This window comes from Hippocampus comes, unplaced genomic scaffold, assembly GCF_001891065.2.
Source record: "Hippocampus comes isolate QL1 unplaced genomic scaffold, H_comes_QL1_v1.1 scaffold108, whole genome shotgun sequence".
Lineage (NCBI taxonomy): Eukaryota > Metazoa > Chordata > Actinopteri > Syngnathiformes > Syngnathidae > Hippocampus > Hippocampus comes.
The window spans coordinates 12342-25038 of record NW_017805071.1 but is presented as its reverse complement, the minus strand read 5'-3'; the positions used below and the strand labels follow the sequence as shown (position 1 = coordinate 25038).

The 12697-nt window shown below is 39.7% G+C and overlaps 1 protein-coding gene across 2 annotated transcripts; it reads right to left on the bottom strand.

Moving 5' to 3' along the window:
- Positions 1 to 1342: 1342 nt before the first annotated feature.
- On the bottom strand, positions 1343 to 10846 carry cxcl12a (chemokine (C-X-C motif) ligand 12a (stromal cell-derived factor 1)). 2 transcript variants are annotated; one of them, XM_019864678.1, is made up of 4 exons: positions 10679 to 10846; positions 4686 to 4803; positions 3581 to 3664; positions 1343 to 1931 (listed from the first exon to the last, which is right to left on the bottom strand). In XM_019864678.1, exons 1-4 carry the CDS (start codon positions 10743 to 10745, stop codon positions 1904 to 1906), a joined length of 297 nt encoding a protein of 98 aa, XP_019720237.1. In that variant the 5' UTR covers positions 10746 to 10846; the 3' UTR covers positions 1343 to 1903. The 2 variants fall into 2 exon arrangements, with proteins under 2 accessions (XP_019720237.1, XP_019720236.1); XM_019864677.1 differs by lacking the exon at positions 10679 to 10846 and adding an exon at positions 6939 to 7037.
- Between the last annotated feature and the right edge of the window lie 1851 nt (positions 10847 to 12697).

Sequence of the window (12697 nt, the reverse complement as noted above, 5' to 3'; positions counted from 1 at the left end):
CAGATGTCTACTAGCTGCCTCAATTGGCACCAGCGACTCGAACTTGGCACCATGACATCAACCACCATCATGAAAGACTTAAGGGATACTATTGTCAAAAGTAGAATGAAATTAGTTTGAAAATAAAAAGATGCCTCTCGTGTGAAAAGCTTCTCTTTGAATTAAAGTGGAATATAGCAACTGGTTTGCAAAGTGCACCTGCTGGATTCCCTACAAACAATTCAACACAATTTGAAATCAGTTTACGCAGTGACTGAATTCAGCGTATATCTTACAACAGCAAGTCTGCCGTGTCTTCTTGTGCCCATCAAAGTTCACCTGTAAACTAGCAAAACGGTTCACAGGCAGCCACGTCTGAGTAACCCGTCCCCCTTTTCTTGATGTTTCAATTAGTGGACCACTCACACCACATATGTGAACCGCCGTGCTCCGCCTCACATAATACCACCAAAGGGAAGTTAAAAGTTCATCCCTCTTAGCTCTAATGTGTTCCTAATGGCTGCTTGTTTAGTTAATTCGCTGCGAACAAGCAGGCTTATTGTCCTGTGACTTCAAGCTAAACACATTTTCAATATGAAAGGCTTTACATCGCCCTCGGTGATCTTTTAGTCCAGTACACTCTTAAGTTGCATTTACAGCTGTCATGTTTAACTGGATGATGGCCCACATGGTCATCTGGATTTACTCTGAAAAAAATTCAAGCAATCCATGTAGGTTGTTTTTTTTCATGTATTTATTTAGTTTTTTTTAATAACTGCATACAATTTTGACAATTAAATGTTGACCGGACGGTTCAATCGCGAAAGTACAGTTCCCTTCATTTAGATGCATTAAAGAGTACAAAAATAAAACATTTACAGTATATCACATTCATCTTACATATGATATGTCGATAAGATCGACTAGCTGGCATCTCCCATCTTTGAAAAACAGTTACGTGAGAAAATTCATTTGTTATAAACGAACACAGATAGTGGAATAGAAACACAGAAAAAGAGACTGAGAAACAAAAAAGAAAGAGTTGGTGAGTGTGTTAAAAAAAAAAACAAGTTGCTCAGATATATAAAGTGCATTTTTATCTGCATGACAGTTGAATATAAGACGTTATCTTCAACTATTTTCATAACTACTAATGTGATTTATGTTACAATTGCTGTAAAAAAATTGTTGAGATCGCTGCCATGTTTCTAGTAGAATCCAGCCAAATCAAGTTTATCATTTTGGGGGGAAATTGATATTAAATGAGGGTCTGCATTTATTTATTGTTTTCACGTTTATAGTTAAAACAAAAATGCTGTTTCTTTCCCAATCAACCTGTATGAGGTCCCCAGATGTCATCTTAGTATCAGTGAGTTAAAAACTAAAGCAGCCATGTTGGGGGTCACATTATCGCAAACAGAGTGTTGCTCAGGAAATGCTCGAGTCCTTCCTTCCATCACAAAAACATCATCATTGGAACTTTTACTAGACTCCTGTACAATGTACTCAGTCTGTGTGGCACAAATACAAATTCCTTGGGGCCAATTCACCTGAAATATGGACTACATTTTGGTGAAACCGCCCATGGTTACGTTTTGGAGCACAACGGCTGAAGTCCGATAACAAAAAAGTATACACTGTACATTATAGTTAGGAGAACAAAGACAGATATAATTGCACTTTGCACAAATAACATATCTATAACCTAAGCGGCAGTGACAATGATCAGTGATGGTGATGATGATGCAATGATTCCATGCAAAAGAATGCTGCAGGACAGCTCTGATAAGTGCTTCATAACCGCATTTATGATGACGACAGAACATGTACAGTAAATACTGTATTTATATACCGGTAAACAATATATGTATGTGATGATGCTCCATATCCTCAATGATGGCTCAGGTGGATCTTAGCAGGAACATTAGTTACCTTGTTTGGACTTTTTCATCCTGGAAGACAAAAGTGAAAGGAGAGATGAAAATCATTGTCATAATGCAATGAATGAATGAATTCATGGTGACATCTTATTTATCTACATTCCGTTATGAGATATACCTTCCTGTATGATGCTGTACAGTTCCACATCACGGTCTCAATTAAAGAAGCGTAGATTTTTTTTTTACCTACATTCCGTTATGAGATATACCTTCCTGTATGATCCTGTACAGTTCCACATCACAGTCTCAATTAAAGAAGCGTAGATTTTTTTTTTAATTTATGTGTGTATTGAACAAAGTGTTGAGTGAGTGGAAGTCTTTGGGCAGATTAAGATGCATAATTCGCACTAATATGGAATAAAAAATATCTCAGACAGTTTATGTTTAATGCGCGAGTATAAAATTGTGACTGGGTTTATAGTTCTTTTTTCAATAACAGGTTTTTTTTTCTAACTTCAGGAAAAACCCAAACACCCTAAAGATATAATACGTTCACTATTTTCTGAGCGAAAACTGGCCTTTCTCCACCAAACAGCCCCACTTTCCATATTATTTGTCCAGGGTGGCTAACCTGAGTGACTATGAAGTTTGCTCCATTTTGTATTTCACCAGATTGGGCCCATTGCACCTAGTTTTCAACACAATTTCTGCTCGTCACATCAAAATGGACTTTTTACCATGTTGCGCTTATACTTCTGAATTTGCTTGACGCCGACGCGGCAAACGGCTTGTACACAAAATTAGGTCAGTGGCATCATACTTTTTCCAAACCTTAGCCTCAGTCAAAGTGATGCATCGAGGAAATCATTGTCTGGTTTAACCCTTTTAGGCACAGCGGTTACTACAGTGTACAGTTTCATGTTATCAGATGAAAGGGTTAAGTGCAGCATTTACAATCCATTGTGTGCATGTATGAATCCCCACTGCAAGAGAGCTTATAAAAGTCTCCTGTGGGACCATAATTGGAGACATCAGATCCATTGCAAACGATTGCTGCCTTACTCTCTATGTGTGTGGTGTTGTTATGCTGACGAGCGGTCACACCTCGCCGGTGACACACACAAGCTTGAACTGCTCAAGCAGCTATTGAGACGAACAGACAGAGCGTCTGACTGCACCCCGTCTTGTCCATCTGTTCGTCGGCGCGCAGAAAGTCATCAACTGTCAGCACGGCAAAGTAGCCTTCGACCCTCCCAGCCATTAATGTGACTGACACACAGACGCAGATGATTGAAGTTGACGTTACTTTTTTCGGTGATGCACCCGCTGCATGTGCCACATACAAAGATGGGAGCTTGTGTGCATTTCACAGTTGACGATTGTTATGAACACTCCGCGCTTATGCTCGTCACTCTATCCCGAGGCGCCAAGGCAACGAAAGCTGTACAAACGATTAAGCGACTGGAAGTGATCAAATTCAGTTTGTGGGTGACAATTGTTAAGCACGAGCATGTTTTGACTTCATGTTCATCAAGAAGCAGGACCGTTAAGAGGTGCTACTCTTCACAATGGTCCATTCGCTAGATTTGTATGCGCATTTCTTCTTTTGCATCCCAACCCTGCTTACTTTGAATGTCTATGGTGGACGAAAGCGAATTGGAAGGCACAACCAGACGGACAAGTTTGACATAAGCTGACAGTGTGAGTGGAGGGCAACTTACTTGTTGATGGCATTTTTCAGGTATTGTTGCAGCCATCGGATTTCAGGGTTCACACACACCTCCTTGTTTGTCTTCAGCTTGGCACTATTTATGAGAAAAGAACACGGCCCTCAGTGTGAGATGAAAGAGTCACGCGTTGATATCAAACAAGGGGAATTAGCGCCACAGTGTTAGTTTAGCGCGACAGTCCCCTTCAAACATATGCATTATTTGGAAAAGGACCCGTCACCGTAAATACTCAACTCTTTTTCGAAATGCAGAACGTTTGAACACATGCAAAGGATATTCTCTTAAATTCAGCATCACCCTGTCGTTATTTCCAGAATAGGTCAAGACTTGATCACACTGAAGTGGTGTACAAACAACAATCAAGCCCAACTTGAGCATTTCCCTTCCCTTACGATCAACGTAATCAAAGATTTTTGAGTGTCTCAAAAAGATTATCCTAGGCGATTATCTGGGGGTGTGGGGACTATAGCTTGAGACCAACAAAACGGTGAACGTCTTCCATAATTAAATCGCAAATCCTTATCCTAGTGAGCGCCTGGGCATGAGCTGCAGCCAACAGCAGCTCCTGAGTGAGTGTGTTCACCGGGTGTTTGTGTTTTACTGTTCTCCCTGTCATGACCCTGATATTCTGTCCGTGTTCAGGGTTGGATTTTTTTTTCTTTTTTTTCCTACTTTTTGACTCCCTCTTGTCCATCACATGTCATTTTAGCATTAACCTCGACGTTTATCCGCACAACACTACCTGTCATAAGAACACATGATCAAATGCGCTGAATATTTTCAAAGATTTTGATTTTTGAGCACGTTAGAAAACCAAAAGTTGCGCGCCCACGTTCCAACTGACTGACGCTTCCTTCCGCACGCCTCGGTGGGCTCTGGCTGCCCATGTGTGAGAGCGCGAGTGACAGAGGGGCGTGTGCACACACATGCATGCCCAACTCTTTTCTCCGCCCTGTCACCTTCTCAAGATTGATGGTGAGAAATGTCCGACAAGGAGGAACCCATTTCAAACTTTTAAAGAGCCGTGTATAAAACCTCTTAATACCGATAGATCACTCTTGAAATAAACACATAAATAAATAAACAAAACACTCACATGACTTGGAAGGGGCAGTTGGGCGTATGTATGAAGCGGAGCTCTCGTATGTATCCCCGAGGGAGGCTGTTGACCGTTGAACGGCAGTAGCATCTCTCCACTAGACTGATAGGCTTGGCTGTAAGGGCACAGAAAGGAACAATTATGAATATCTGCTGAAAGATATTCCCACAGAAATCATAATAAAATGAATAGATTTAAACAGCGGAGCACAATGTGACCACAAGATTGTAGCAAGGCTTTCCCATGAAATTGATACAATTCGACTTTAAATATCAGACCAAATGCAACTGACTGGTGGTGGATAACCACAGCGTATCCCACTGGACATCTTCTGGGTTTTCTCATGCATTCCAAAACACAATTGAATTAAATTTAAAGAAAATAAATCGAATGTCCCTCTAGACCGATGAACTATACACAGAACAAGTGGAGTGTATTATTCTACCTGGTTGACAAGTTGATTAATAACGGTTTCATCAACCTCTAAATCAGGGCTGAGCAAACTTTTGCACTTGAGACAGATGGGCCAGGCCATGCATCGATGAGGTAGAAAAAAATGGTGCGTATGTAAAATGCTTCATTTTCCTTGCATTCATAAATTCATTTTCTATATGACTTCGCCTGGATTATATTCCAGTTCACTTCAAGCAAAAGGTGGACGACGCCCAGGATTGGTTTCCAGTCAGGTATAGGGTAAAAACAGAGACAGAAAAGCATTTACTTTCACGCGCACCCCGTCATTGGTTGAGAACTGCCTGCAACGAGTAAGGAAAATGTACAGTATCACTCATCAACAATAACTCAAAGTTCATTCAAGATAAGTCATTTTTGTTGTTCAAATTTTACTTGATATAATCAATGTAATTATTATTACTTAACCAATAGGTTAAAAATCAATTTAAAAATGTTAAATTAAAAATCTAATTGTACTTTGTAAACAAGAAATCAATTTAACAGTTATTTAATGGGAAAAAAGGATAAAAATACATACAAATGTAATAAATACATTGAGAACCAATTTCCGGAAAAAACATGGCTCCAATAATGCAATCAATATTGCAGGACTTTGGATAACACAAATTCTCTGTGGGGTGGATATAGAGCATATGTGCTCTATATCCATTGAGGATAACGCAAATGTGCAACAAGTATTAGTTATTTTGGTCCATGCTGACTCGCAAGAATGTTTCTAAACGCCAAATGTGAACAGCGGGAGTAGACGATGAACAAGACGGATCTTTGCTTCCCCACAAACTGGAGCTGATTCCAGATGCCCTTTGAAACAACATGAATCCAATATGATGACTATCATTCAAATGCTGAACATATTCATTAGATCCACATGAATTATAAAAATGTAATCTTTGGAAACAATAAAATGCTTTTAAAGATATTGACCATAAAGTGATGTTCATATCAAGTCACACAAACGTCATAACACGATTTTATGAAAAGAAAGCAGTTTTTTTCAGGTAGCTTACGGCGGTTTTTCCATGATGAATGTTCATGCTGATACAATTCAAACCTCAAGTTTGTGCAAACTTTGGTCACTGTTGATTCATGACGAAAAATATGGAAACCCAAACCGAAGTGTTTAAGAAAAAAACTTAACTTAATGAATTCTGTCATTGATACGGGCCAAAAAAGTGACACGGTAGGGATAAAAACAGATGTGCAGAGGGTACTTGTGGGTGTAAAGCCCCATACTAATTATTTTTTACACCTGATCCCACATTTGCATGTGAAAGAACGCGCAATTTTCTGATGACGCCAGGCAGACTAGCTGAGGTCGTGTCTGTAACGCTGCCTCATTTGGGACTAATTAAAGCGTAAACGTGGAAAAACAAATAAACACGTTGATCTGCATAGCGCCAGGGAGCTTTCCACAGCCAAAAACCACACACATACGCGCGGAACCTCCTGGTGATTTACGCACGACAAAAAATGTTAAAAATAAATAAATACTGAACTTTTTTTCTTCACTCAAGGACGCCAAATATGTTTTAAAATCAACAAATGCAAAGCTATGTTACATTAATGTATTTTGTGTTGTAATTGCAACTGCTTTTCTTGGTAATTTGCCAGAAAACCTTATCACATTGCGCACAATTACAACAATTCCACTGAAGGGATACATGACTGACATTTGAATGAAAATATTATAAAATTTCGTATTACCTTAAAAAAATGCACGTAAGAAAACATTTGAGCAATAAATGAACCCCAAGCAGTGCCAAATTGTATTCGTACCTTGCGAAAGGGGCACATGTGCCAGCAGTGTGAGCGCAGCCACGACTGCGAGTAACTTCACGTCCATGGTGGCTTAATGTCACAGGTATTTGGTTACCAATGGTAGCCATTTTGGTGAGCACATTAAAAACAAAATTTTATGACAGACGTATGTGACAACAACAGACAGGTTTGCAGGCATAGAAATTGTTTCTGTTTATTTAGTTTTATTTTGTTATCAGATATTCGTGTTTCCGGTATGGCTCAAACCAAGAGAACCAAGAGCTTTCCACACCTAACTGACAAACTGCACGACTCATAACGGCGCGATGGTCGGCACGTCTGTTTCGGGGTGGAGGTGCTGTGCGAATCTAGGCTCAGTGCTTGACTGACCTCAACACAGTGTAAAAAGTAATTTCTATGGAACAAATATGTAATAAAATTCTTATTTTTCAGAGAAAATTTTGAAATACTAAAGGAGAAGATGTGAAAACCGTCATTTATTGAGGGGAAAAAAGCTAAAAAAAACAAAGTAATAATTGTATGACAAGAGTCATAAATGCAAGACAAACGTCATCAACACTGATGTATATTCTGCTAAATACAAACCAAACTATTTATGGGCTGAAACTTGAATGCAACATGTTTATTTCCAACATGTATGTTGAGAAAAAGTAGGAGACATTTTGACTCGCAAGCTTGTTTTTAGTCATAGTTTGTCTTGTCTCGGGGTCTTCATTAGGCCAAATTCATTTCAAGTTAAGCGTGTAACTGGAGCCGATTCACATGAAGGTGAAGTTTTCGGTTACATTGAGCAACTGTCTCAAAAAATAGACAAGAGGGATGAAGAAAAAACACCCGTGCTGCAACGCAAACAAGAACCCCCAGACTGTATGCGTAAAGGAGCACTGCTATTCTCTGTTAGAGGGAATCTCTAAACAATTTCTTCGACACAGCCTGCTGTACACTTCAGATGGAGAAGTGTGTGCATGTGTGTGCGTGCGTGCCTGTATGTTGCTGCTGCCAGTATCATTAGTGTTTAACAGGTTGCAGATGTGAGGTCTGTTTCCAGACATTTGACTTTCATCTTCAGAGCAAACACTGCAGCGTATACATGTGGGCTTGTGTATTCCCTTAATAAAATGTGTGTGTCGAGTTTATTCCTAATGGAGAGATCTGGGCTCAAAATAAAAATGAGATTTGGCTTTTGAGTTAGTTTCACAGTGAGGAGTCCGTTGCTGCCAAAACTCGAACGCACAACACAAATCACATAGCCACAGACATGTCGGTTTGAAATGTCAGTGTTGTTCTCTGCATGTTCGTGTCAATCTAAGGCTGCATTTCCACCGCATCGCTCAATAGAAACAAATCACATGGAATCGGATATCTTCAGATCAGAATCAGAATTTGTGCATAAAAATCCGATATGGGCTGGATACGGGCCAGTGAGAGTGCGGGCGTAGACGTACATATGGGATATTCTCAGTCAACGCGAGCTCGAGGTCATCAAAATACACCGATCGGTGACCTTTTTACAACCAGATCTGGCCAAGCAACACAAAGAAACACAGTAAAAAAAACATCCACTCTAAGTTTAAGCGACAGAAAAAGCACACAAATAGGCAAAATATTTGCTGATCACGACCAGCGGGGAATGTGGAGCTTATCCTCATTTCAATCAATGGAGGTAGAGTCCGTCCAAGTAAACTTTTTTTTTACTTCCATGCGGACGCTTGTGGAGTTATGTAACAGTAATTTGAGCATCTGTGCATGCAAGCCGCTCAAGTCTTTTATTAGTCTTCCAAAATATTGAAGCACTAAATTGGAAAACGTACAATTAAAAAAGTATGAAGATGTCTGTCAGAATGATACTTGCAATCCAGGATTTACAAGTATCTTTCGGCTGGACAGTTTGAGGTTGGCCCACATTTTCAATTTCAAACTGGGACGAAGCCATGGAGACCAGTGGGGTGCTGAGGATGATGAACACTGAAGCAGAATCAGCTGACCGTTGAATGGAGGTGTGTTGACTTATCTCACAGGCTACAATAGAACGCGGCAGACACGCGAGAGAGGGGCAAACTCAAAAAAAAAAAAAAAAAGAGACAGAATGCACATTTAAACACTCACTGCTTCTCTGCAGCCACCTTCACTCGCTAATTGTTTATCTTTGAGTCAAAAGCACGCTCTACTTTGAAACAATCCATCCATCAATTTATTTTTTTTCCATATATTAAGTAAAACATGAAAAGCTACTATTCAATAACAGCATGATTTTTAATGTAAAATTGTGATGATATATGAAGGGAAAGGAAAGAAAACCTTCATTGTCCAAGTAAATCTGTACCTAATCTAATGCCTTTATGGCAACGATTGATATTTTTCTTTCCTTCAATCATGAGATGATGCATGTGCACCTAAAGAGAAGTAGCACACTATCATATGTCATCACGACACTTTAACAAACGTATTTCTGTACATCTCTCAATAATGCAAACAAATATGTGTGTGTCATGGATCACACAGTTCAATGGGCGAAATTTTCTACAAACTCAGCAAAATGTGGAAAATATGTGACATATCTCATTAACTAAACAAGACGTCAGAATATTTGCTACATAGCAAGATTTACTTTCGGGATGAATGGATAGTTTGATGTTATATAAGCTACAAGTGGAGCCATCTTCCCGGAATTGTCCACTCACTTCTTGTCGCAGTGCCAGTGTTCTGTGTAAATAGTTTGATAATCTCTTTAAAAGTGGTAAGTGCAATGCAAAATTGATTGTGTAACACCATATTTGCTCGCTGTGATTACTTTATTCGTTCCACGAACAGCTTAGGTCATGGATTTGCCTCAGTTTCGATAGGTTGTTACTGTTAGCAATTGTGACTGGATTTGGACATGTTTTGTGTAGCACCAGAATGACCCAACCAAGAATAGATACAGCTGTGATCATAATTTGGATCTGGAATATGAATCTGCGTAGTTTTCAAAACGGCCAACAGATTTTGATTGAAAATGCTGCTCTCAGGCTGAACACATTTTGATTACTACATTTGATGAGTGGCTAGCATGGCCCAATGATGATTTCCAAACCGAAGTGTTTAAGAAAAAAACTTAACTTAATGAATTCTGTCATTGATACGGGCCAAAAAAGTGACACGGTAGGGATAAAAACAGATGTGCAGAGGGTACTTGTGGGTGTAAAGCCCCATACTAATTATTTTTTACACCTGATCCCACATTTGCATGTGAAAGAACGCGCAATTTTCTGATGACGCCAGGCAGACTAGCTGAGGTCGTGTCTGTAACGCTGCCTCATTTGGGACTAATTAAAGCGTAAACGTGGAAAAACAAATAAACACGTTGATCTGCATAGCGCCAGGGAGCTTTCCACAGCCAAAAACCACACACATACGCGCGGAACCTCCTGGTGATTTACGCACGACAAAAAATGTTAAAAATAAATAAATACTGAACTTTTTTTCTTCACTCAAGGACGCCAAATATGTTTTAAAATCAACAAATGCAAAGCTATGTTACATTAATGTATTTTGTGTTGTAATTGCAACTGCTTTTCTTGGTAATTTGCCAGAAAACCTTATCACATTGCGCACAATTACAACAATTCCACTGAAGGGATACATGACTGACATTTGAATGAAAATATTATAAAATTTCGTATTACCTTAAAAAAATGCACGTAAGAAAACATTTGAGCAATAAATGAACCCCAAGCAGTGCCAAATTGTATTCGTACCTTGCGAAAGGGGCACATGTGCCAGCAGTGTGAGCGCAGCCACGACTGCGAGTAACTTCACGTCCATGGTGGCTTAATGTCACAGGTATTTGGTCCTGCTCAGAGTAAGTCCAGAGGAGTTGTGGAAGACCAAGCTGCAGCTACGTGCGGTTAAATTGCTCATCAGTCTCGAGTCTCGCTTCCAGAGAGAGAGAGAGAGAGAGAGAGAGAGAGAAAGAGAGAGAGAGGGAGAGAGAGAGAGAGAGAGAGAGAGAGAGAAATAGATAGCAGCTGTCCTGAGGTTTTTTGTTTGTTTGTTTGGGTTTTTTTTTGTATGACCTGAGAAATTTTAAATTATTCAAGAGAGAAAAAGAGAGAATCGTATTTCCGGTGAAGACGTCAAAATAAACTTCATTTCAAGCCACTCGGCGTTAATTACCAATGGTAGCCATTTTGGTGAGCACATTAAAAACAAAATTTTATGACAGACGTATGTGACAACAACAGACAGGTTTGCAGGCATAGAAATTGTTTCTGTTTATTTAGTTTTATTTTGTTATCAGATATTCGTGTTTCCGGTATGGCTCAAACCAAGAGAACCAAGAGCTTTCCACACCTAACTGACAAACTGCACGACTCATAACGGCGCGATGGTCGGCACGTCTGTTTCGGGGTGGAGGTGCTGTGCGAATCTAGGCTCAGTGCTTGACTGACCTCAACACAGTGTAAAAAGTAATTTCTATGGAACAAATATGTAATAAAATTCTTATTTTTCAGAGAAAATTTTGAAATACTAAAGGAGAAGATGTGAAAACCGTCATTTATTGAGGGGAAAAAAGCTAAAAAAAACAAAGTAATAATTGTATGACAAGAGTCATAAATGCAAGACAAACGTCATCAACACTGATGTATATTCTGCTAAATACAAACCAAACTATTTATGGGCTGAAACTTGAATGCAACATGTTTATTTCCAACATGTATGTTGAGAAAAAGTAGGAGACATTTTGACGCGCAAGCTTGTTTTTAGTCATAGTTTGTCTTGTCTCGGGGTCTTCATTAGGCCAAATTCATTTCAAGTTAAGCGTGTAACTGGAGCCGATTCACATGAAGGTGAAGTTTTCGGTTACATTGAGCAACTGTCTCAAAAAATAGACAAGAGGGATGAAGAAAAAACACCCGTGCTGCAACGCAAACAAGAACCCCCAGACTGTATGCGTAAAGGAGCACTGCTATTCTCTGTTAGAGGGAATCTCTAAACAATTTCTTCGACACAGCCTGCTGTACACTTCAGATGGAGAAGTGTGTGCATGTGTGTGCGTGCGTGCCTGTATGTTGCTGCTGCCAGTATCATTAGTGTTTAACAGGTTGCAGATGTGAGGTCTGTTTCCAGACATTTGACTTTCATCTTCAGAGCAAACACTGCAGCGTATACATGTGGGCTTGTGTATTCCCTTAATAAAATGTGTGTGTCGAGTTTATTCCTAATGGAGAGATCTGGGCTCAAAATAAAAATGAGATTTGGCTTTTGAGTTAGTTTCACAGTGAGGAGTCCGTTGCTGCCAAAACTCAAACGCACAACACAAATCACATAGCCACAGATTATGTCGGTTTGAAATGTCAGTGTTGTTCTCTGCATGTTCGTGTCAATCTAAGGCTGCATTTCCACCGCATCGCTCAATAGAAACAAATCACATGCAATCGGATATCTTCAGATCAGAATCAGAATTTGAGCATAAAAATCCGATATGGGCTGGATACGGGCCAGTGAGAGTGCGGGCGTAGACGTACATATGGGATATTCTCAGTCAACGCGAGCTTGAGGTCATCAAAATACACCGATCGGTGACCTTTTTACAACCAGATCTGGCCAAGCAACACAAAGAAACACAGTAAAAAAAACATCCACTCTAAGTTTAAGCGACAGAAAAAGCACACAAATAGGCAAAATATTTGCTGATCACGACCAGCGGGGAATGTGGAGCTTATCCTCATTTCAATCAATGGAGGTAGAGCCCGTCCCAGTAAACTTTTTTTTTT